General features: G+C 39.9%; 1 protein-coding gene across 2 annotated transcripts in view; it reads left to right on the top strand.

Moving 5' to 3' along the window:
- The window catches only part of ELP3 (elongator acetyltransferase complex subunit 3), a 100,483-nt gene extending 75,506 nt beyond the window's left edge, over nt 1–24,977 (top strand). For both annotated transcript variants that reach the window (XM_036100829.2, XM_036100828.2), the window contains one exon: nt 23,486–24,977. In XM_036100829.2, coding sequence (XP_035956722.1) covers nt 23,486–23,562 — 77 coding nt within the window. In that variant the 3' untranslated portion in view covers nt 23,563–24,977. The remainder of the gene's footprint in view (nt 1–23,485) is intronic.
- Nucleotides 24,978–26,021: the final 1,044 nt, after the last annotated feature.

Here is a 26,021-nt window from a genome sequence, read left to right as displayed (position 1 = left end):
CTTTCCCCTATTCGGAAGTTTCCCCATACTTTGTCTAGGACATCAGATAATTGGGGAAGTGGGCACGAAAAGGAAATTCTGGTATGAATGGAGCAAAAATAACATATACACCCTTTCATTCCTACACTTTAGTACTATATCCTTACAAAAATTGCTGTTCCCAATAAGAAGCTAACATGGGGAAAGCCATGATCAGAATATAGGTTGTTTTTCCTCCAGCATTTGTTCTCCCATTAGAAAACATTCTCTCTTAAAGGCCGATTATTTTCTTTTAAGATCTTTTAAATAATCTTTTCTGAAAATGAAAGTTGAAATGCGTTTTTTTTAAATCAGTAAGTTGTTGCTAATCAATAAATCAATACCCTTGCCTAGGTATTAACAATTATAATTATGAAAATGTAATGACCCAGGCTCACTTAATCATTTAGCCTGGCTATGGTTTTTGGCATTATCCAGACAGATTAGTAAAACATTTCTTAACATGGCTAGCTTTATATATTTTCGTCTGTTATCTTTAATTTCACTAAAGAAGAGGGAACTAAATGAGGCTCACCTGATTGATACTGATATTTGTAATAAAAAATGTTTACCTCTCAACTGTTTAACCTGTGGTTGTTCAGAAGTCAACCTTTCCTGGTACCAGGAGAGGGCCAGCCTGACTCAGGACTCCTTCCACACACATCTGTGGAGGGTTGAAAGCACCTGAAATTTCAGTGGTCCCTTTTGCTAGAGCACTCTCAAGCACAGTACTTCTCAAGCTTTAAGTACGCTTGTGCTTCACCTGGAGATCTTGTTGGAATGCAGATTCTGATTCAGTCTGGGATGGGGCTTGAGAGTCTGCATTTCTAACCAGCTCTCAGTGATACCTATGCCGATCGTCTCTTCAGACCACACTTGGAGTATCAGCAAGGTTTTCATATTCTCTTTGAAATCATTAAGGTCAGGATACTCTCAGTGGCCCTGGCGGTGCCTGCCCTCCCACAGTCGGCTATGCAATCACATGGTTTTCTGGTATCTGTAGGAACATCATCAATTTTAAAACTAAAGAGCATTGGTATTCTATCACATCTCCACATTATTTCATTAGCCTTCATAATATCTATCTCTTTTTAGAAATGTTACATGCACAGAGGGCCCCTGACTTGCCTGAGGTTCTATTCAGTTACCCATAAGAGCCTCAGTTTCTGTTTTTTATGAGCAGGGTGTCTTTCTAAGTAGAAATCAGCATCTGTCCTCTTCCTGGCTTTTTATCATAATCTAAATAATAGCTCAATTTCAGATCATCTGCCTGTAGAATTTTTAAAATAATAAGAGACTTGCTGAAAATAGCAGGGAAGAACCTTTCTCCTTATCAGCAGTCTACAATAGGACCACTAGATTTCTGTATAGGGGGTTTCTTTTGGCCAGTGAGTTTCTGTAGGAGCAGTCCTGGATTGTCTTTTTGAACGAAATTGAGTTCTTCTGTCACTCTAGTCTGTAAGCTGGACCATTGCTTTCTATTGAGGAAAGCACATAGGGCCTTGACTTTCTCTTTGACTCAACATCTGATCACCTTTCAAACGAAAAAGCCAAGAACATTTGCTCTTTGTATGATGCATTTTATTTCTCTAATTTAGAAATATATTATTGTTCCAGTTAAGTTTCTGAATCAGACACCTGAGATGTCCATTATTCAGAACTTTGAGTAGTGCAGATTTAATATATTATTATCACATGTCTTTAATGTTGCTTTTATCCTTCCATGTTTGTTCATTTTTTACTTTGGTCTTTCTGCTTTGAGTACAATGGGTGTGTGTGTGTATGTATGTGTTTTAATTCATTTTTGCAAAAAGTCAAACAGCTTTTCTCCATAAATTGGTCCTTGGAATGAAAAACTCTGTGATCGCAGTGGTGTTTGTGCACTACACTTATTCACAGTGCGTCATTAGATGTGCTGTATAGGAGACACGTTCGGGGGGGGGGGATTGGATTCCATTCCTGTGTTGACAGTAGCACTCCTTGTGATCTTGGATAATTTCACTTGATCTCCATGGACCTTTCTTTCCTTACTAAAAACAACAGGTAGGTTAACCATCTTTTACAGTTCTAGAGTCTAGAACTCTCCCCCTCAGTATCTTCATCTCTTTTAGTGCTCAGAGTAACCAGTTATGTTTTACTGATTACATCTTAAGTAGATTCTTTTCTGAAACCATGTTAGGAAGCCCTTCAATTTCATTAGTAATTGAGTTCTGTCTCCTTGTACATTGGGTATTTGATGATTAAAATTATACAGGTTACCATAGGTAGATTATCCTATCCATGATTTGTGGATGGGTGCATATTGACTTCAGTCACAATTTGGTGATATTTTGTGACCATCCTGTGTTTTTTTCTGACCTTGTCCTTGATTTGTAAATCCATCCTTGTTCTGGTCTGTAGGCTTTTGTATCCAGTAGTGGCCTAGATATTCTGTCCTGGCATAACTAGTAGCTTGAGCAAGGGAGAGACAGGTCATTTATCATTCTGGTTACTGTGACTGTAACAGTAATGCACTTATGTAGAGTTTTTGTTTAATTACATTCTGATTCATTATGACTTCCCCTCAACTTGCCAGCAGATTTTCTGTTACTTGGATTTATAATCTTTGATTCTGCCTCTAGACAGTATGATTAACTGCACAGTAGATCTGATTTGAAACACTAGTCAGAAACACTCCATGTGTTCTATTTTTCCCTATTAAAAACAAATCAGTTTTTATCTTTGTTACCTCAGTATATTTTGTTTCTAGAGTATTTTACAGCTGATTGATCCCTTTTTTAAAAAGATTAACTTTATAGCTACATGAGAAAATGGAAAATTTTCTTGTTTATTGGAGTCAAATGAAGCACTTTCTTAGACTTCTAAGATTATTCATTCTATTTTTTAAGTATGTATATTTGTCTTAGTAAGTAAACTGTGTTTTAAAGTTAACCATCAACTCTAAATGTAAAAATTAAAGCAAAAATGAAATGTTTAGCTTCATCAGCATCAAAATTACCAAGTGCATTGAGTATCTCCTAAGTTCAAGGAACCAGTGCTGAGAGGGCAGAGGAGTACCAGATGCTGCCCTGTCTTTGAGGGATGTCGCTACTGGACTGCACAGCTAACTCAGCCTTCACCCCACAGGTTATCCTTAACTGCAGGAGGAAGAAGATAAATTTTTCTCTCTACTTACATCTCAATTCATGATTAATTGCCTCAGAATAAGAAGATAATCTTTTTCTACATACAAAAATGGGTAAATCGATAGGATAAGAACAACCAGTTTACAAAATAATGTGTAAGCAGTTAATTACTGCTAAATATCTAAGCAATTAATTAGTCCCCATTACATCCAAGTGCTTTAGTATCTCCCGAACTTCCTCATGTGGTTTCTATCAACATACATCTGTTTAAGATTAACAAATTGTATCTACTTAAAAGCCATGATGTTTATGTGGATGATGAATATTCTTTCTAATATGTTAAGATGAAGCAGTTTTTTCTCTTCCCTGTCTTACGGTGTAAAGTGCAAGTGATTATACTGTAGAACCTAACTACAACATTTGAAATGCCATCACTAATAATCACCATGGAAACTGGAGATCTCTGATGTTAAACTGCCCGTACCATTTCCAAAAGGGCAAATATAACTGTTGATAGCTACAATTTAAAAAGCCACTTAATACCCCCAACAGAATGATTTTTTTTTCTTTTGGCAATTTTGGCTATGTATCAGATCCAACCATGTTACCATTTCTGTTTGCCAAGCTAATTGCTATGCGTTAAGACAAACAGCTATTCCCCACGCTGCCCCTAGTACCTTCGTCATACGCAGTATTCTATTTGTGTTCTTTCAAGTAGAAAATTAATATGGCCATTGGCCAAGAATTGTACAAGGCTGATAGATCACACAGTGGTGGTGAGAAATGAGGAAAATGTCCGAATGGTTGATGACAGAAATCACTGAAGTCAGAGACTGTTAGCCATTTTGTTTAAACCCATTAAAGAGGCACAGAAGAGGGAAGGGAAGAAGATAGATATACAGGGTGAGTAAACCTTAAACCTTAAATATAGAGTGAGTAAATGAGTCCTTGTGGAGATGAGATCATTCTAAATCATGATGCTCAGAATATGATTCTAAAACTACATCTACAATTCCTGCCAGTGAGAGAACATCAACATGCCTGTGCTTTATATAAGCCAATATGGTTTCCTAGGACCGAGATTATGGTCTGGTGCCCCAGAGCCAGTGTTTAATGATATGTGGGCAGAAAATAACAGTCGTTTGGTTTCATTAAACTACAGATGGCTTAGATCTACTTATTGGACCCCAGAAACTTCACCTGTATTCCAGGCGGCAACCCTTCTCCCTTAATTTAAGGTGAAGATAGTTTTATTCTTGCATGATAATCTAGGTGAAAAGAAGCATGCATTTGTAACTAGATCTGTCTGGTAATGGACTCATAATCCTTACCAAAATGCCTAGAAAAGCTTTTCCTCATTTTGGCTTATCTGTTTGCTGATGGACTCAGGAAGCCTGCCAAAGGCAAACCGATCTCTGCCACACGTGCGTATGTGCATAGCACTTCTCAGAAAGGAAGGGAAGAGATGGTTTGCTCTTTTTTTTGTCTCATCCCTTTACATAATTTCTCTTTTAATAAATTATCCCCCTAATTAAATGCACATTGTTAGAGTTCTGTATATTCCTCTATTTCTCCCACTTCGGTATTCTAACAATTATACATACTTCTTTTTTGTTTCATGTTCCCACAGGATTTTATCATGGTGGTGCCTAATATCTTTCTTTTTATTTTATTTTTTTAAAGATTTTATTTATTTGTTTGACAGAGAGAGACACAGCAAGAGAGGGAACACAAGCAGAGGGAGTGGGAGAGGGAGAAGCAGGCTTCCCACTGAGCAGGGAGCCCGATGTGGGGCTCGATCCCAGGACCCTGGGATCATGACCTGAGCCGAAGGCAGTTGCTTAATGACTGAGCCACCCAGGCACCCCAATGTCTTTCTTTTTAAAGACAATAGATACAACATAAAATATTGCTTTGCTACCAGGATTTTCTTAATTTTAGCATCATTATTAATCAGACTAGCATTGATGACATAATATACTATTTTCCTAGATAAGAAATTAGCTAACTGTTGGCTAATTGGTGTCTGTATTGCCACTGGACTGTGGAGCATTGTTAGCTCATCTCCTCTCAGGACTCTTTATTCCCTGACTTGACATTTATTCATTTGTAGATGAATCAGGTACCAGATTGTAAAAATACTTTGCATATCAAGTGCATTATACTCATTCCTCTCTTGGGATCTCATGACTATATTAATTAAAGCATGTTTTTCAAGTATTCCTGAATAAGCCACTAGTGAGTTTTCACTGTTTGGATCGTGTCAGCAACTGAATATGGTGAGGTTTCCTAGGCCGAAGCTAGTGATCCAGGGAGGTAGTAGCTTGTTGACCCTTGAGGAACAGCATCTGGCAAGTGCTGTTGCTCTTCCCAGGTCCTTGCTAGCAGGTTTCCTTGTGTCTCAGAAATGTGCACATGAGCATCCCAGAGGACAGCCTTCCTAATGTTGACACACATTTGTATGCTTTTTCTCCCCATTCTTGTTCCTCTTAGTTTTTGGATATTGGGAATTACGACTGTGCTTCTGCTTGGGAAGAGGAATAGTGTTACGTCACGTGGCTCCTAATAATATTCCGAAGAGGTCTGGGAGCTTGGATAGAAATGACTGCCTTAATTGTAAAGTTAGACACTTCACACACTTTTTTCTGAGGAAGGAAGCCTTCTCCAAAGTGGTCTAGTCTAGACTACTCATCACCTGCTGTCTGTCACAAAGTCTGTTTATAGTTTGTTGCAATGTTAACGCCTTATCAATATAACTTTCATATGATTAGTACCGTTCTTTTCTGTAAATATTTGACATTGCTATAATCCATTCAATTTGATGAAACTTTCCTCTTTTAGATCTATTAGAGGCAAGGATTTGGCAGATTCTCCCCTCTTTGGGTGAGCAGATCACTAAATAATGCTGGAAAACATTGATGCTGCCTTCCTTAGCAAGTAAGATACTGCTTTTATGGAGTCTTTTAGTTTAAGCATTTCTAATGCCAACAAGACATAACACAGGGAATTTTTTTATTCTTTGGTCAGCTGTCTCTGACTAATAGCTCACATTTCCAAGACATTACCTGGTAGATTTAGGGTTTTAGATAGTGGCCGTGGGATATAATGTTTCCTTATGCCCCTCCCCCCCATCCTCTCCCTCTCTGAGCATCCAGTTGTCCAGTTTGTCTAGTATTTATGAATGAATCACTGATATTTGGTATACCAGTCCAGAAGCCCCAGATCTAGATCCTGTGTGCTGTTATCTCTTACTGCAAATCCTACTAATTAGTGATTGTTTTGGTTTATTTCTTGTTGTGTAACATACCACACCAAAATTTGGTGGCTTAACAGAACAGCCGTTTTATTTTCTTAGTGATTCTGTGGGTCAGAAATTCAGCAGGGCATAGAAGGGATTGCTCATTTCTGTTTCATGATGTCTAGAGCCTTAGCTGGGGTGGCTTAAATGGCTGTAAGGTGACTAGGTTGGCTTGTCTGGAGTCTCACTTCTAGCCTGTAGCAGGTGCTCAGTTGAGACTGTCAACATGAGCATCTTGGTTCTTCTCCAAATGACTTGCATGTCCCATAGCATGAAAGGCTGGGCTCTAAGAGGAAGGGAACAAAGACTTGGACTTAGAAGTCCCAGAACATCTTATATTCATTATCTGTTTCTGTGTAATAAATAACCACAAAACTTAGTGGCTGGAAAGAACAAGCAGTTATCTCACAGTTTCTGTAGGTCAGAAATCTAGAAGTGACTTAGCTGGGTACCTCTGGCTCACAGTATCTCATAAAGCTGCAGTTAAGGTATCAGCTGGGGATATAATCATTTCAGGATTCAATTGGGGTTGAAAGATCTGCTGCCAGGTTTACCATGTGGTTTTGGCAGGCTTCTTCAGTTCCTCACAGGCTGTTGGTCTTAGGGCCACAGTTCCTCACCATGCCACATAGGCCTCTCTATAGGGCTGCTCATCATATGTCAGCTTGCTTCCCTCAGTAGAGTGATCACAGAGACAGAGAGCCCCTTAAGATGGAAGCCACAGTCCTTGTACCTAGTCTTAGAAGAGAGTCAAGTCCAGCCCACCCTCAAGGGGAAGGGATTGTGCAAGACTGAATACCAGTAGACAGTGACCTTTGGGAGTCATCTTAGAGACTGCCTACCACAGTGTGACTTAGGCCCCATTCTGTTGGTTACCAGCGTCATTGGGCCAGCCCAGATTTAAAGGGAGAGGAAATACATCCACTCTTAAAGAGAGGATCTGGTGACAGCCATTTTTGCCTACTAAGTTAAATACATTTTCATTAACTTGAAATTAACAGGCATACAGTCCCTTTCTACAGGAAACTTCATTTAGCCTTCTCCCAAGATGGACTCTCTTTGAGCATACATAGGTTCAAGGGTTCTTATCCCAAACCCAATATCAGATTTTCATAGAGCCAGTCATGGCAGCACCATTATACCTAATACTGTCCTAAGCAGACTTTGGCAGGCCCCCACAAATAGCCCCTGCATCTGATCTTTTGTCTGCCATCTCTCTTCCATGAGGACATTGGTGTATTTCCCTTTACAAGCCTATCTAAATCCTATCTGATCCTTTAGATCTATGATATTGGCCATTTATATCTTTCTTCTAGGTTGTGGAATATAGAAGACTATTGGCCATTTATATCTTTTTTCTAGGTTATGGAATATAGAAGACTATCTTTGGGCTGAGGGTACATGGTTTCTCTTTAGAGATATCTATCCCCCCACAGACACCTGAAAATAGTTAATAAACCTTAAAGTCTTTTTTTTTAATTTGGGGAGGTAGTAAATTATATATGACATAAAATTGACCATTATAACCATTTTTAAGTATACAGTTCAGTGGCATTAGTTACAGTCACAATGTTGTACAACCATCACCCCTATTTCCAAAACATTTTCATCACCCCAAACAGAAACTCTGTACTCATTAAGTAATACTCCCAATTCTCCCATCTCCCCACCCCTAGTAACCTTTAATCTACTTTCTGTCTCTGTAAAGTAGAATCATACAGTGTGTGGCCTTTTTGTCTCTGGCTTATTTCACTTAGCATAATGTCTTCAGGGTTCATCCATACTATATACATTAAAGGATTTTGCTTCATTTATTAAGACTGAATAATATTCCATGTGTGTATGGTGTGTGTGTATTCATATGTATACATACAGTTTGGGTTGTTTCCATATTTTGGTTATGTGAATAATGGTACTATGACATTGGTCATAGTTTAGTTTGGATCTACTCGAGTCCCTACTTTCAGTTCCTTTATGTAAATACTCAGAAGTAGAGTTGCTGGATCAGACAGTAATTTTTTTTAACTTTTTCAGGAATCACCAAACTTTTCTACAATGGCTATATCATTCATTTTACATTCCTATCAGCAATGCTTAAGAGTTCTAATTTTTCCACATCCTTGCCAACACTTGTTATTTTCCTTTTTTTTTTTTTTTTTTTTTTAAATAACCATCCTAGTAGGTGTGGAGTGATGTTTTATTGGGGGTTTAACTTTGATTTTCTTAATGACCAATGATGTTGAACATCTTTTTTGTGCTTATTTGTCATTTGTGTATCTTCTTTAGAAAAACGTCTATTCAAGTCCTTTGCTCATTATTTAATTGGGTTGTCTTTCTGTTGAGTTTTAGGAATTCTTCATATTTTCTGGATACCTTTATAAGATCTGTGATTTGCAAGTATTTTCTTCCATATACATTCATAAAGTTTAGAGGTCTGTAGTTTTCTTTGTACTGTCTTTGTCTGGCTTCAGTATCAAGGTATTGCTAGCCTTATAGGCTGAGTCCTAACTCGGTTTTTTGGAAGTGTTTGAAGATTGGTGTTAATCCTATAAACATTTAATAGAAATACCAGTAAAGCCATCTAGCCCTGGGTTTTTCTTTTTTTTTTTTTTTTTTAAAGATTTTATTTATTTATTTGAGAGAGAGAGAGCATGAGAGGGGGGAGGGTCAGAGGGAGAAGCAGACTCCCTGCCGAGCAGGGAGTCCGATGCGGGACTCGATCCTGTGACTCCAGGATCATGACCTGAGCTGAAGGCAGTCGCTTAACCAACTGAGCCACCCAGGCGCCCTAGCCCTGGGTTTTTCTTTGGAGGTTTTTGATTACTGATTCGATCCCCTTACTTGTTATAGGACTATATAGACCTTCTATTTCTTCTTGAGTCAGTCTTTGTGTTTCTAGGGATTTGTCCATTTAACTAAGTTATCCAATATGTTGGTGTACACACACATCCATATTGTTGTTCATATAATTGTTGTCATATAAATGTTGTTCTTATAATTCTTTATTTCTGTAAAGTCAGTAATGTTTCCTCTTTTATTTCTAATATTAGTGATTTCAGTCTTTTTTTAATACTTTTTTCATACTTCGTAAGATTTCAGTCTTATTAAATTTATTAAGATTTGTTTTATGACCTGATATGTGATCTAAGTTGGAGAATGCTCCATGTCCAATGTGGAAAATGTATATTCTACTGTTGTTCAGTGATGTGTTCTGTACATGTCTGGTAGGTCTAATTGGTTGAAAGACTTTTTCAAGTCCTCTATTTCCTTGTTGATCTTCTGTCTTATTTTTCAAGAAATTATTGAAAATGTGTATTGAAGTCTCCAGTTCTGAATGTAGAACTATTTATTTCTCCCTTCAGTTCTGTCCATTTTTGCTTCATGTATTTTGGAGCTCTGTTGTTAGGTGTAAATATGTTTATAATTGTTAAACCTTGATGAACTGAACCTTTTATCAATATGTCACATCCTTCTTCATCTCCTTTTTTTGACTTAAAATACCTTTTCTTTGATAGCATATCCACCCCAGCTCTCTTTTGGTTACTAGTTATTTTCTTAGTGATTACCTGAGGGATTACAATTAACATCTTAAACTTCCAGCAACCTAGTTTGAATAATACGAATTTAGTTTTAATAGTATGCAAACCCTTTGCTCCTATACATATCTGTCTCTGTTTTGCCTTGTTGCTGTCATAAATTACATCTTTTTGCCTGTAAGTCTCTTAACAAATTTATAATCATTGTTTCATGAATTTGTCTTTTAAATTATATAGGGAAAAGAAAGGAGTTACAAACCAGTACAATAATACTGGCTTTTGTATTTACCTATGTAATTAATCTTTAGCAGTGTTCATTCATTCATTCTTCATTCTCCTTCCTTCCTTCCTTCCTTCCTTCCTTCCTTCCTTCTGTCCTTCCTTCCACTTTGAGTTACTATCTAATGTCCTTTCGTTTTGGCCTGAAGGATTCTTGTAGGGTAGGTCTAGTGGTAACAAACTTTCCTAGCTTTGGTTTATTTGGAAATATCTTAATTTCTTCTTTATCCATAAGAGATTATTTTGCTGTATATAAAATTCTTAGTTGACAGATTTATTTGTTTGTTGCTTTCAGCACTTTAAATATGTCAGCCCATGCCTTCTGACCTCCATGGTTTCTGAGATTAGCTGTTGATATTATTGAGGACCCCTTGTATGTGATGAGTCACTCTTCACTGCTTTCAAGATTCTTTGGCCTTTGACAATTTGGCTATAATGTGCCTTGATGTGGATCTTTTTGAGTTTATCCTGCTTGGAACTTGTTGAGCTTAGAAGTACAGTTTCATGTCTTTTGGCCATTATTTCCTTAAATATTTTTTTTCTACCCTTTATCTGTCTCATCTCCCTCTGAGACTTCTATGATGTGTATGTTGGTATGCTTCACGGTGTCTCACAGGTCTCTTGGGTTCCTCGTTCTTTTTTCTTTCTGCTCCTTAGACTGGACAGATTCAGTCACATTATCTTTAAGTTCACTGATTCTATTTTCTGTCTGCTCAAATCTGCAATTGAACTCCCTCTAGTAAATTTAAAAATTTTTTGCTATTGTATTTTTCAGCACCAGTATTTGTTTGGTTTCTTTTTACAATTTCTCTTTATTGACATTCCTTCTTTGTTCATACAATGTTCTGATTTCTTTGAGTTCTTTTTTTGAATTGAAATATATTTGACATACAACATTGTGTAAATTTAAGGCATACAACCTGTTGATTTGATAAATTTATATATTGTAATATGATTCACATTATAGTATTAACACTTCTAACACATCACATAGTTATCATTTCTTTTTTGTGGTAGGAATTAAGATCTAGTCTCTTAGCAAGTTTGGTGTTTATAATATTGCTGTCTGTAATCACTGTGCTGTGCATTAGATCTCTAAGAATTACTTATCTACAAGTTGCAAGTGTGTACCCTTATACAGTATCTCTCCTATTCCCCCACCCTCCCAGCCCCTGGCAACTACCGTTCTACTGTTTTTATGAATTTGGGGTTTTTTTAGATTGTACATATAAGTGATATCATATACTATTTGTCTTTGTCTGACTTATATCACCTAGCATAATGTCCTCAAGGTCCATCCATGTTGCACATGGCAAGATTTCTTTCTCATGGCTGAATAATATTCTGTTGCATGTACTATGTACCATATACCACATTTTTTTAATCCATTCACCCATTGACAGACACTTAAGTTGTTTCCATATTTTGGCTAGTGTGGATAATGCCACAGTGAACATGGAGTGCATATATCTCTTCAATATCTTGTTTTCATAACCTTTGGATGTATATACTCAGAAGAATTATTGGATCATATGGTAATTCCTTTTTTTTTGGTAATTCTATTTTTAATTTTCTGAGGAACCTCCATACCCTTTTCCATAGCGGCTGCACCAATTTACATTCCCACCAACATTGCACAAGGATTCCCTTTTCTCCACATTCTTGCCAACACTTGTTCTTTTGTCTTCTTGCTGATGGCCATACTAACAGGTGTGAGGTCATATCATTGTGGTTGTGATTTGCATTTCCCTGTTGAATAGTGATGTTGAGCACCTTTTCATGTACTTGTTGGCCGTGTGGATATTTTCTTTGGAAAAATGTCAGTTTTAGTTCCTCTGCCCATTTGTAATCAGATTGTTTTTTGTTGCTGGGTTGTATGAGTTAAGTATTGTGGATATTAACCCCTTATCCAATATGTGAATTGCATATATTTTTTCCCATTCTGTAGGTTGTCTTTTCATTTTGTTAATTATTTCTTTTGCTGTACAGAAGCTTTTTAATTTGTGCAGTCCCCCTTATTTTTGCTTTTGTTGTTTGTGCTCCTTTAGTTCTTTGTCCATGGTTTCCTTTAGCTTCTGAGCATATTTAATACAGTTGATTTTGCCTGGTAATGCCAGTGTCTAGGCTTCCTTAAGCATAGCTTCTGTCAAATTCTTTTTTTCCTGGGTTTTCTATTGTCGAGAACTGCACATTTGAATATTATAAAAGTCAGACTCTCCCCCTCTGCAGGGATTGCTTTTAAGGGCTGTAGTCATCCATTTGTATAGTGACTTTTTCAAACTGTTTTTGTAAAATTGATTCTTCGTTGCATGTGGCCACTGAAGTTTCTGTTCTCTCTGCAATCAGCCTGTGACCCAACAGGGATTTTCTTAAATGTCCCCTTAAAAAAGGGGAAGGGTGGTGTTTGTCTCTTCAAATTTTACAATAAACACCCCAGGGAAGCCTGCACAGCAAGGAGGGGCCAAAACAAAGACACTACTCCCCCCAGGAGTCTCCACACCAAACCAAATATACAACCCCAAATTTTGAAAGAACAAGGGCTTACTGCCTACCATGGCTGCAGCCAACCACCTAGAAATAGGGAATAGTAGGTGCTTTATATCGGCTGCTCTCCTGTCAGAGTTCAGCAGCCCCTTCATCAAGCACCCCCAGATGCTGTAAGTGTCTTATTAAGTTCTAGTGTCCCAAAATAATTGATTCTATTTTTTCCAGTTCAGTGGTTGTTTCAGTGAAGGGACTGATCTCTGGAGTTTCCTACTCCACCATTTGCTCATTTAAAGTCTGCTTTTTAGAAGACTATAAATAGAAGGGATCCCACTTCCTACCAGGTTACAGATCGCACAGTCTTTAACTTCTGCAGAGACACACTAATGATTTGGGACATGAGCAAAGTAGTGAGAATGATCTGTGACATACAAATATTCTGCACTGATATGAACAGAGCCACTCTATTTTTGAATTAGAAGACTGCAGGCTCTCCTATATCAGATACCCTATGAAGGAAAAAAAAACCTTTCTAAGAGCTATAGGATAACCCAGCACCATCACCCTACTGTAAGTTAACACAGCTTTCATTTAGATTCTCTATAACTGTTGTAAAAAAGTTACCTTTTATTCTTTGTTCAATTTGTCTTTGTTATTATCTTAGTATAGCCATTTCAGAATGGATAGAGGAACTTTTAGGCTGCTGGGTAGCAGGTTGGATCCTATAGCTCTACTCAGATATTCTTTGTATCTTCCGAGATGATCTTCCGAGATAGAATAAGGTACTAATATGCTGTATTAATGACTTCCAATAATCAATTGCTTTGAAGAGCTACGATTATATGTAGGTAACTTTGTAAGATTTTTTTTAGAGCAAGAAAAAAAACCTCTCTCAAAGATTTAAGGTCATTGAGTTAATTGGTTCATTTTCAAACGTTCAGAATAAACACCTTTCCCCAACTCTCATATATGTGCATTGTTGAAGAGTGAAATGTTGCCATCCAACTAAGAAATCAATGAGATCAATAAAGTCTCATTTCAATAGCAAATGAATGAAACTAATGAATACATTTCCCTTGTATTAATGCTGCTAGGCACGTATCAACACTCAATAAATAGTTGATTAATTGAACGCAAAAGTAATTAAAACAGTTTCTTTATTTTTATTTCACTGATTTTTTTAAAAATGATCATGAATCATCATCTCAGTCTTTTGCACCTACTCGGAAAAATCAGATTTAGGTTTCAAAGGATAGATTTAGCATATTTTCTCTTTTCAAGTTTGGCTTTAGGAATGTGATGTGGGCCGAATTTTAATTCAGTCCAACACATGACTAGCAATTAAGGGGACAGCCCTGTGTCTTAACAGAGGTAGTGTCAAAGAACTGGAATGCTCCTCCAGATTTCAGATTCATTTTCCTGCTTCAGACAGGAAAGCGTCTAAATTATTAGGTCAGAGTTTTTCTTTCCTTAAAGAATTCTAGGAGATAAAACTCTTTTAATTTCCAGTTCCTAGTACATACTTAATAATTACTTGATATTAAACTTCCTTTTTCTTCCTGTATTAAATCACATTAGTAATTTCATGTTCTTCCTTTGTCCAGTTAGAATCACTAAACCCAAGTTTTTTTGACGTTCCACATGCATGAAGAATTTATTTCCGTATTTAAACAAGCATTCATATAGTTAAAATTACTAAATCTTAACTTCTCTGTCATTTTTAAAAGTTGACAGTAAACTGTAACAAATAGGAAAGTGAATTGTTTAACCGATGCCTATGTCGTCCTTACTTAGGTCAAGAACATATGTGGCATCCAAGAAGTACCCCCTATTGGCCCCTTCCACCATTCTCTCCTCCCACCTCCTTGCCTTCTTCCTTCCACCAGCAGCCCAGCTTTTTTGGTATTTTCTTCCATGTATTCTTGTTATACTCCACTACCTAATTCTGAATCCCTTAACTATAGTTTAGGTTTGTTATTGTTAGTTTTAGATAAATGGAATCATTTTAGTGAATTTGTTGTTCTGGCTGCTTGTGTGCAACATTGTGAGATTGAGTCACATTGTGTGTAGCTGTGTTCATTTTCACTCATTTTCATTGATACATAGGATTCCATTATGCAAATATCTCACAGTTTGTTTGATTCTTGCTGGATATTTGTATAGCTTCCAGTTTGGGCTCATGAATATTCTTATATATGTATCCTGGGGCCCATGTGCACACATTTTTGTGGACAATGCACCTAGGAGTGGCTTGTTGGATTACAGGGAGTTACATGAGTTTATAAGAATCTACAAAGTGGTTTACTATATTGCTACCAATTTTCACTCCCACTAGGAGTATATGAGTTTTAGTTGTTCAGTATGTATGTGATGATATTTTCTGTAGTTTTAATTTTTATTTCCTCATGACTGATATAGTTGACTCCCTTTTCATATGTTTATTGGTCATTTAGATATTTTCTGAAGTTTCTCCATGTATGATACTATTTCAAAAATCCACAAGACTAATTTATTATTACTATTTTTGTTATATACACTCAATATTCATTTGTATTTACTGTTATATTTATTACTTTCTTTGCTTTTTATTTTCATTGATATATAGGATCCCATGATGCGGATATATCACAGTTTATCTGTTTTATTATTGATGGGTAATCAGGTAATTTGCAAGTATTATTTTCTTTATGCCTAAAGAATTTACTTTAGTAATCTGCTGATAGCAAATTATTCAAGTTTTGACTGTATGGCATGTCATTATCTTGTTCCATTCTTGAATTCAGTTTTCACTAAGTAAAGAATTCTGGGTTTGCATTTATTTGCTTTTAGCACCTTGAAGCTATCTTTCCACTGTCTTTGGCTTTTAATGATGTAGTTAAGAACTCTCAGGTCTGTCTTGAGGATATTTCTCTGGCTGCTTTTATGTTTTTATTTTTTAATATTGTCTGGTTTTAGAGTGTGTTTTCTCTAGTTTTACTGTGGTGTTTCTGAGTATGGGTTTTCTCTGCTTGGGCTTCTTTCCATGGGAAGTTGATTTTTTTTTTTTGAGTAATTTTCAGCTTCGATCTCATATTGACTCTATCCCATTCTCTCCCCCCTTCCTGGGACTGCAGTTAAACATATGTTAGACCTACTCATTGTATCCATTGTGTCTCATACCCTCCTTCCCTACCCCCTTGCTTTGTTTCTCCATGTGTCATTGTTGATAGTTTCTTCTAATTCAGTCTAAGCTACTGCTAAACTCATTCATTGATGCCTTAGTCCTCATTTTATTTTTCAGTTCTGATTTCTATTATCTTTTTCAACTGTTCTATCATGTTTTACAGCTTTTTGTTGCTTTTAAAGTCTTAAATTCATCTTCTATCTCAATGAACATAGTAAGCATAGTTCTACAGTCTACATCAGATGACCTCAGATCTGGAGTACCTGCGTGCAGTCTCTCGTTACCCTGTTGTCTTGTTTCAAAGTATACCTCATCATTTTTTATTTGCTGAGCATTTTATGAGAGAATTTGCTTTCAAGAATACTTCAAGACCTAGATGATGTTAGCTTCTTCCAAGGAGGATCTCTGTTTCCTTTTGCCAGGGCATCTAAGAGCACTAGTTGTCCAAGAAAAAGGCTTGAGGTTTATCGAGGTCCTTTGAATGACCCCTCCCCAGCAGGCCCTCTCTCCACTTCAAAGTTGAGCCTTTCAGAGACAGTCCAGAAAGGGATCATTAGGCTGGAGACTGTGCCTTTACTAGGCTCTGGATTCAGACCCCCATCTGTTCCTTCAGCTCCTTGAGTCTTAGAAGCAACTCTGGCTTTCAGTTACTCCCACAGTGCAGAGCACAGCCCTTCATGGAGAGGAGTGAGATGAGCAGTATTATAGCTAGGTCTCTACTTCTGGTGGCCATGTGACTTCTGCCCAGTACTGCTTGTCTCCAGCTGGTCTCTGTGGATCTCAGCTGCCCTTCCTGGATTGGCAAACACCACCAAGGCAGAAAAGTCTACTCCCTTCTTAAAGCTCACCTTTTCTTCTTATTCTCTGCCTGATAATAACTGTTAGTAGACCTTTGGTGTTGGGGTTTTGTTTGTTTTTTCAAGTTGATCTTAATCATTTAGTGTGCCACAGTCCAGCCTGAAGTCACCTTCTTTTCTATAAGCATAATACTCCTCCTGACTTGACTGCCCTTCCTCTGGGATCTGGTTTCCATCATTGTTCCATCTTTGTTGCTTTTTCCCTCCAAACTTTATATGGTGTTTTTCTTCATTTTAGAAAAGGTGACCACAATTTATCAAGTTGTTACTGAAAAGTAACAGTAGGTCTCACATTTGTAAGCCGTATCTGTTAACAGTTTGTTATTGCCTATGTTATCTCACCGTTTTATGTAACTTTTCTTACTGAGCCCTATTAATGAAATGAAAATAAGGTCACCATGTTTATTTCATCTAGTGATTTATCAAAAAAGATACTGACAAACTAGACACAGATAAGAGAGGTAAAGTGATGAAGACAAGCCAGTTAGTCGTCCATTCTATGCTGCTACTAGAGCAGACTTGATGTTTAAAACCAGGGTGGGGGAAGGGGCTGGGGCACTACCCACAACACCAGTGCTGCCAGTGCTATAGCTTAGCAGAAATACTGGGAGCTGTGGAGCTGAGGGACTTGGGTCTGAATTACAGTTCTGCTTCCTAACTCTGTGACCTTTTGTTAGGACCCTTTCTGGAACTCACATTCCTCATAGGATAGTAATTCCAATCTCCAGTCTTTTTTTTTTTTAAGATTTTATTTATTTTAGAGCGAGAGCATGCTTGCCAGCGGGGGAGGGGTAAAGGGAGAGGGAGGGAATCTCAAGGAGATTCCATGCTGAGCACAGAGCCTGATGCAGGGCTCGATCCCAGGACCCCAATCTCATGACCTGAGCTGAAGCCAAGAGTCAGACGCTTAACTGCCTGAGCCATCCAGGTGCCCCTTTGTTAGGTGCTTAAGTTGATATGTCAAGCATCTAGATGCAATGCCTGGCATTTCTAAGTGCTCAAGAAAGTTCTTCCTCCTCTATCTAGCTTTATACTTTGTACTCAATCAACTATAAAGTTGTTGCTTCCTTTGTTTTGAAATGGAGTTAGGTGGGGTGTAGGCTCATCTCCTGCTCCTGACTGACTTTCTCTCTTGAAGGGAAAATGTGTTTTCAGTTTTCTCAGCCTCTACTTTGGTGTTGGGTTTATCCTTTTAGAAGGAAAGGGCTGCGGTAATATGGAGAAGCAAAGAGTTGTTTTGTGCCCAATTCAGGCACCGCATTGACTAGTTTACTCCTTTTGCTTACTTCTTCCCCCTTCGTTTTCTAAAATAGAATCAGTGGAATTTAAGTAAACAGATTTGTTCCATTTTCCTCTTTCATTAATCTTAAGGTTTTGTGATTTTTATTCCCCCACTTTTACTAAAGAGCATTAAACAACCCATAATTAACCTGCTCCTGTAGCCAGGGGCTGAGGCAGTTGGCATGTGTGTACACTCTACATGATTTCCTTTCTGTCCTCAATGTTTAGAGTATGCAAAACTTAAGCTAAATGGTGTGCATCTTTCAAAGAGAGGAGAGGGGGTCAGAAAGCAGAGCCATTTTCACCAACCGTGAGGGTCTGGAGGCTTGAAGGCATTTGGTACAGAAAAAGGATCAGAGAAATACTATAGCCCCTGGTCTCCCCTAGGTGGCAAGTTCCCAGGTGGTGGGCAGCTCTTGGCAGCCAGCCTTGGAGCAATAAGCCAGAGATCCTAGTTGGGAAAGGAGCAGAGGCTTTCCCACCTAGTGCTGGCCAGCTCTCTCTTCCTGTCACCCCATCGGAGTGAATTAGCGTCCCCTGTCTTTATCTCTGCCCTGGGGCACAGGTGGAGGCCAGGAAGGTAACTACAGAGGCTGGTCACTGAAGCCAAATCACAGAGTGTCACTCCAGCACATTTCAGGATCCTCTTCTGTCACCTTACCTCATTTCATCATCATCACAACCCGCAAAGTGGTGAAGATAGAAAATTTATCCTGCCTCTGAGAGTAGGAAAATGGCCCCCACGATATAGGTAACTTCTGCTTGTGGGTTACAGAACTTGGAGGATGAAAGGAAGCAGGCATGTGGCCCACCCCCGCTGTTCCCCTGTCCTGATGGCTCTACTAACCACTGGCCATAGGGCACCCTGAGGGCTGCTTGCTGCGTGTCGGCGCAAGTCCTGCTCGCTCCCCAGCCCAGGGCTTCGCAGACACCCAGACGACTGAGTCGAGAACTCAGTTACACATGCAGCCCACTGCATCTCTCCTCAAGGGCAGGAGCAGCGTTAACGCTGAGGCCTGTGACACAGCCTGCCGATGTCAGTCCGGGAGGCTGGCTGACGTCAGTTGTGACACGTAATTGCTTGTTGTTGGCCGAATAACAAGAGGAAAGTTACCGTGACGGGACTGTTTGGAGCCCTGCTCAGCACGCGGGGGGATGGGAGCAGGGTGTGGCCTGCACCCAGCCTGGGTGATGGTGTGTTCTCCTCCAAGCTGGCTAAGAGTACTAATGCTTTTACCAGTCTGTTCTGCAGATTGTAGAAACGGCAGGGGGGTGGGAGTGGCGGCTGGCGGATCTTTCAAGAAACGGGAGGCACAAAGAAATACAAATGGGGAGTATTTTTGCTTAGTTGGTTAAGACCCACTGGAGGTCAGAGTTCTTTCCCCCAAATTCTTAAATCTTCCCAGAGGGTCCAGAAGTAGATCTTCCATCTCAGTGCTACAGCATGTTACTGAAAACAGCATAGGACCTTGAAAATACACCTTTCTTTCAAAAAAGCACACAACGCCTGAATGCCTCTTCTCAAGCTGGTAATGGTTTCTAGGGCCCGTGCCCTGTATAAAGGCAGAAAGAGAGAGCTCAGGGAGCCTGGATGCTCAGTGAGAATCATGGCTGAGGAATGCTTCGTTGTGCCCCTGTAAAGCTGTTCTTTTCAGCAGCACGCTTAGGAAATCGGGACACACTCAAGGTGAGTGAACTTCTGCAGTTATCCAAGGCCTGGCTAGTCCCGTCTCAGGAGCTGCTTCTGTCTCACCTCTGCAGCTGGTTGTGGTGGACAGATAGAGGATGTAGCATGTCTCAGGAAGTAGAGCACTCTGACCAACAGTACAGCTTTGGTCTGGTAGTTGATGGTAAAGAAGATACCATCATCTTTATTTGAAAGAAGGCAATTAAAACATGTCTCCAGTGACCAAGCTGAGCAGAACCAGAAGGAAACAGATGTATTTTGTGACTTCCCCTGAGTAGAAAGCTAGAAGCATTAACAGTTTGGTGGATGAACTGATAACTGTTGAAGCTGGGTAATGGGTATGTGGAGGTTTGATACGCTATCATCTCTACTTTTATATATCTGAAATTCTCCATAATGGATTAAGTCCATGGAAAATGGCATCTGCTTTGTGAAATTAGAAAATATAAAAAGCCAGAAATGGCAGTTTTATTAGAGATAATAAATTGAACAGCTGCCTCTAAATCTTTAAGTTAACAAGGTAGAAAACTTGTAACTAGATGAAGAAGTCCTTCCCTTAATGCCTTTTACATTGAGTCATTCCCACTGCCTGGCACCTAACAACACAGAGGCAATTTTTTTTTTTTCCTTTTTTTAAAGACATCCCCAGGAGCACATTTCTTCATATGTACACAACATGATAACTGAATACAGTACAATATAATCTGCAAGCATTTATCGCATATTCATTATATGCCAGACACTTATTAAGCACTGATGATGGAAGTCATTGACTTCAAAGAGCTTACATTCTAGGAGGGGAGCTAGACATGCAAGTAAAATAAAGCACAGCATGATTACCAAAACAACAGGACGATAAGTAAGGGATGCAGCTAGCATGGAGAGAGGGGCTATGATTTCTAGCTTCTTCGTGGGTAGGGGAAGTATGTGCAAGGGTCTCCTGGTGGTTTGTCCAACTTGGGGGTTCAGTGTGGAGTGGGCCACTCATCCTATTCCTTCTGCCTTATTTCACTGAATTCTCTGGACAAATTGATTTGTCAAAATACATTAAAACATCTGTTAAATGAATTGTCCCTCTGGAGTTTTTTTTTAATTGAGATATTACATGCAAAAAGTACATGTTAAGCACACCACTTGATTAATTTTTGCATGTAAATTACGTTCCCATGTAACTACTAGATTAAGATAGAACATTTTCAGCACTCCAGAAGACTTTCTCCTTCCCTCTTTCAGTCCATATCATCTTCCAGATGTAACCAGTACTCTTGACTTCTAGGACCATAAAATTCATTTTACCTCTGCCTGAACTTTGTGTTAACAGGTGAACTTGTGTTAACCTTTTATATCTGGTTTCTTTCATACACATTAGGTCTGTGATATATATCAATTGAATGGATAAATTGTATTTTCACACGATAGAATACTACACAGCAATGAAAAAAGGAACTATAGCTTATTTGTAAGAACATGGATGAACCTCCTGTTTGGATATTATAAATAATGTCTTTTGTTGGATGTAAGCATTCATTTCTCTTTTCACTCAAGAGTATAATTGCTGGGTTATAGGATATGCTTACGGATAGAGAACTTTAGGAGAGGTTGTGCCCCTCTGGGGGTTTTCAGCCTTCTTGCTGTATTCAGGGGTCTGAGATGCCATGTGACCTGTACTGTGTTTTTGTTTTCCCCTTGCTCTACCCCAAGCCACAGTGTTGAACAGAAGTAATGATTAGAAATGCAGAGACAAGGTGCAGTTGTGTGAGATGGAGTATCAGTAATCCTCGACTTCAAAGGGAAAGTCTCCAGTGACCTGTTCTCACGGGACAGTTTTGCGACCTCCGTCGTGCCAGCTTCAGTTCCATTTTCTAAACACTTGAAAAATTTTGAAGGGGATGGAAAACAAAACTTGGTGGGAAGGCCTGTTCCTAAATAGCAAAGGTTTGGGCTAAAGAACTAGGCTAGACTTGGAAGAGCGAACAATTATTTGATTCCAGGCACAATCCGCAGTACTAGAAATACAAAGTGAGGAACAAGATAAATAGAACTTCCACCGCACAGGGAGGCAGAGCAGCGACACAGTCCACTGTGGGGAGAGCTATGGGGGCAAAGCATGGTAAAGAAACACGCTGTTGTTTTCATTCACATTGCACACAGTGCTCCGTGACTACTTCTGCTGACACCAGATGCAGCGGTTTTCCTCACATCAAGCAATTCTGCAATAGCAGCTGGGTGTCCTGCAATTTAACTCCATTCTGACACTGTCTCCCTGGAGATAGCATCAGATCCCACAGGTTAAGGGCTCAGGCCCACAAGAATGTCTGCACTTCAGATGCCCATTGCAAGTCCAGCTTCTTAGCTGTGCTTCTGACTTATAAATGGAAGTTTCCACTACCTCCCTCCTCGGGTTCAGTTAATTTGCTAGAGGGAACAGCATGAGCAAGGACCTGGAAGCTAAAGAAAGAGCCAGACATATGCAGAGAACTTGGAAATATTTTAAATTCATCAAGGCTGAAGCATAGTGTTTAGGGAGAGAGTTGTAGCAAGAGATGAAGCTAGAAATATAAGCAGCTAGGTACCAAGTCATAAAAAGCTTTAAAAGAATAACGACAGCAACCAGTGTTTCTGAGGAATTGGCCTTTTTCAGACTGAACTAATCACATTTCATAGACTGTCTCATTTAATACTCGACATCCTTAAAACATAAGTACGTTATTACAGACGATCAAATAATCAGGGAAGGTAAGTAAGTGGCCCAGGCCACAGACCTATGCAATGACGGGTCCAGGTCTCAGACCCATAGCAAACTGATCCAAAGGCCATCCTTTTAACCACTCCTACAGATACTACCTGAGAAGCCATGCTCTATCCTCTTAGGAGCTCAGCTTCTTACGTGTAATACTCTTACTACTTTAGAGGCATCACTTAGGGTAATGTTTCTCTAAAGAGAGTAAGTTCATGGATCTTTCGTTATTGACTTAAATCAGCCAAGTTGTTTCAATGCATGCAAACTTAAAACTAGTATAAACTCCTGGTAGTTATACTGTTCATACATGGAAGTAAATATGCCAATTAAGACAAACAAAACTTTAATAAAATGCAAATTAAGTAGCATGGATTTAATGTGACCGCTGTTTTGCTGAAACGGTCGCTGACGCTGCGGGAGTGTGGCGCTGACACTACAGCGCAGCGTTTCCCTCAGTGCCCTTTGCGTCTTGGCGCTCTGTGGAGAGCCCGCCTCCCCACCCTCTTCTCTCAGCTCCCCGGAGATTGGCGCTCTGTGGAGACCCCGCCTCCCCACCCTCTTCTCTCAGCTCCCCGGAGATGGGCGCTCTGTGAAGACCCCGCCTCCCCACCCTCTTCTCTCAGCTCCCCGGAGATGGGCGCTCTGTGAAGACCCCGCCTCCCCACCCTCTTCTCTCAGCTCCCCGGAGATTGGCGCTCTGTGGAGACCCCGCCTCCCCACCCTCTTCTCTCAGCTCCCCGGAGACCGGACTACTGTTTGGCTCTGTTCACAGGGTGGTGTCAGCAGGATTGAAATACGTTCACGAGGCTCTAAAATACAGTTTGTGTATTTTAATGTGGCTTGAATTCAAAATAATAAAAATGGTCCAAACTCGTTGAGATTCAGTCTGGACTGGAACTTGGTCTCTGAGTGAGAGTGGGAAAGGTGAGCTGTGAGGGGAGTGTTTGCTGGCTTTTGAGGGTTTTACTAAAGTTAGGCTTCGTGGAGACTTAACTTCGGTTTTCTGCTGCTTCCCAGGTGTCGGCACCAGGAATTATTACAGAAAGATTGGCTACAGATTACAAGGGCCGTACATGGTAAAGACACTAAAGTGATGGCCACACCAGCCCACCTTGATGCAGTATCCTCCCTGGCAGAAAATAAAAATTCAGGATATTTTGAATACTCGGGAGAGAGGCTGAGCTAAACAAATTGACCCACCCTGGCTCCCTGGCAAGGAGCTTCACCCTCATCCTACAGCTGCGGAGACTGGAAACTACTTTCGGGGCCAGGCCGGACGTCTGCTGACCAAGTCCACCAAGCTTCTGATGCTCAGAGCTCCCGCTCACCCTCTCCTGTGTGTTCTCAAGTCACGTGTCCGGTTTCTGAAGTCTGCATGGAGCCTGCAATTGACCTACTTTGACTCACGCACAGTGACGAAAGCAAATTAACTCATTTGGACACATTATTCATGAAATAAAACTAGCTATTGTCATGTGAGGAATAAACTTAGGAGTAGATTATTTATATACTGTAGGGACAAAAAGGTTGGAACATAGGAAAACTGTTCGACTTTGATCTCTGGCCTTTTATATACATTCTGGCACAAGAAAATGAGCTTTTGTTTTAATGGAAATCACTCTTGATTCCTGTGCTGATGTTTGAAATAACAGTGTGATGGGGAGAGAGGAACCGAAGTTGTCGGTTGGTGTTTCAAGCTTAAAACCGCCTTTCTCACTTGGGAGTCTGCCATCTACAGTGGGCTGTTACAAACACCCTTTATTTCACATTTTTTGTCTGTACTCCCTACACTCTTGACCCCTACAAAGCAGCGAGGGCAGCACTTCTACCCAGAGAAGTGTTTGGCTTCCCCTCTTGTCTGTCCTGAGCAGGCAGAGTCTGACATGCCCCCGTCCGGGCCTGCGTAGCCCTGAGTCCAGATGCGCTTCCACAGAAGCCTGTTCCTGCATTGTAATTCTTTAAGATGGGCTTTGGTTTGCTTTAAATGAAGAAAGGTAAGAGTTCAACTCCTCTGAAAACACAAAAGTGGGAAACAAGCCCAAATCGAAAAATAGGAAAAAGATTGGCTTTTTCAAAGGTTCATATTCTCGAAGTGCCTCTTTGTAACTTCCAGGTAATCTGCAAAGGAGACTCCACCTGGAGAGGGCCAATTCTTAAGAGCATGGCTTAACCCCATGCCCCCTGGCTTCTGGGGCATTTTACAAAGGTTTAGTAAATGGAATTGATTCCCCTGAAAGGTTCGAAAAATAAAATCTTCAGCCTACAGAGAAGAATCATGTAAGGTGTTTTTCCTCTGCCTGTTACACATGTGCTGACATTTGCTGTGAATCCGTGACGCTGTTTACTTCCTCCTGGGTGCCGCGTGCCATCTCATTCGGCTGCCACACGGCGCACGGCACTGGCATTCTCGGGGGCACGCCATGGGGCTACAAAGGCTTGCCGCACCTGTAATTTAGCTACTTCTCAGTTGTGCTTGTTTTTCCTTTAAAAATAAAACTATTAAACAGTGCGTGCACACTAGCTGTTAGCACATGTAACTGGGGGTGACGGAATGGACAGCGTGCTGGCCCAGCCTCGCCTCTGCCTGCAGTGTGACCACGGCTTACACAAGCGTTTCTGGGCCTCCAATTGCTCATCCTCAATATCCCGCTGCCCTAAAGGGATCTGCATGTGTAAAGTACAAACGGGTCCCTTGTAAAATTGTAAAAAGGCTTATTTTAAAATGATGATTTAGAGCAAGATTTTAAAACAAAATTGCCAGGGAACGTGCCCGTTTCCAGTGGTTATCAGCCAGTGTTCCATCTGGATTTTCATCTCAGGGCTCAGGAAAATACCTCTTTCTTTCTAGCTCGTCCTCAGCCTTCTTTGGAGTGGGCCTCCTAAGCTTGGGTAAAAGCTGCAGAACCTTTAAAGCTACATGGGAGAGACAGAGCACAGGCAGAACGCCGGCAGCCATTCTGCCATGAGAAGCTTCAGCTGCTCTTCCGACTGCCCAGGGCTTTTCCTGGTGTGTGGGGTGCTTGGCGCCTCCACAGCCTGGCCCTCTCGAAGACGTGTGCCCCTTAGTCCCACGGGCCACTTCCTGAGAAGGGTCAGGTGGGCGGGACCCTGCCGGCCTCAGCACGGGAGCTTTAAAGCTTGTGTTTCTGATCTCTATTGAACAAACCTTAGCAACCACCTCAAACCTAGTCAAATAGCCCTGCTTTTCGTTCACCTTGTTAAATCACCTGGAGAGTTTTTTTTTTTAATTAAGCTATATCAAAAACAGACTGAAATTTGAATAGAAAATAACATTTTAAAAATCTATCACCAAGTGAAGGGGCCTGGTAAAGATAGTTTCTCAAAGTTGGGAATGAATCAAGTCCCTTTAATGGAAAGATCTTTACTGACCCAAAGGAATACTGAAAAGTACAACTTAAGAACTAAAGAAAATATCTTTCAAATTATAAATTTCTATTTCCAAAGGTGTGTGTGTACGTGTTTTAGAGATTATCATCTAATCAAGGAGACAGTTTGTTCATAAAGAACTCACAGACCCCTGAGTTTAAGAAAG

The sequence above is a fragment of the Halichoerus grypus genome, chromosome 3, assembly GCF_964656455.1.
Source record: "Halichoerus grypus chromosome 3, mHalGry1.hap1.1, whole genome shotgun sequence".
In the NCBI taxonomy this organism is placed as follows: domain Eukaryota; kingdom Metazoa; phylum Chordata; class Mammalia; order Carnivora; family Phocidae; genus Halichoerus; species Halichoerus grypus.
The sequence above is the reverse complement of the archived record's forward strand: the minus strand, read 5'-3'. Positions and strand labels throughout refer to the sequence as shown.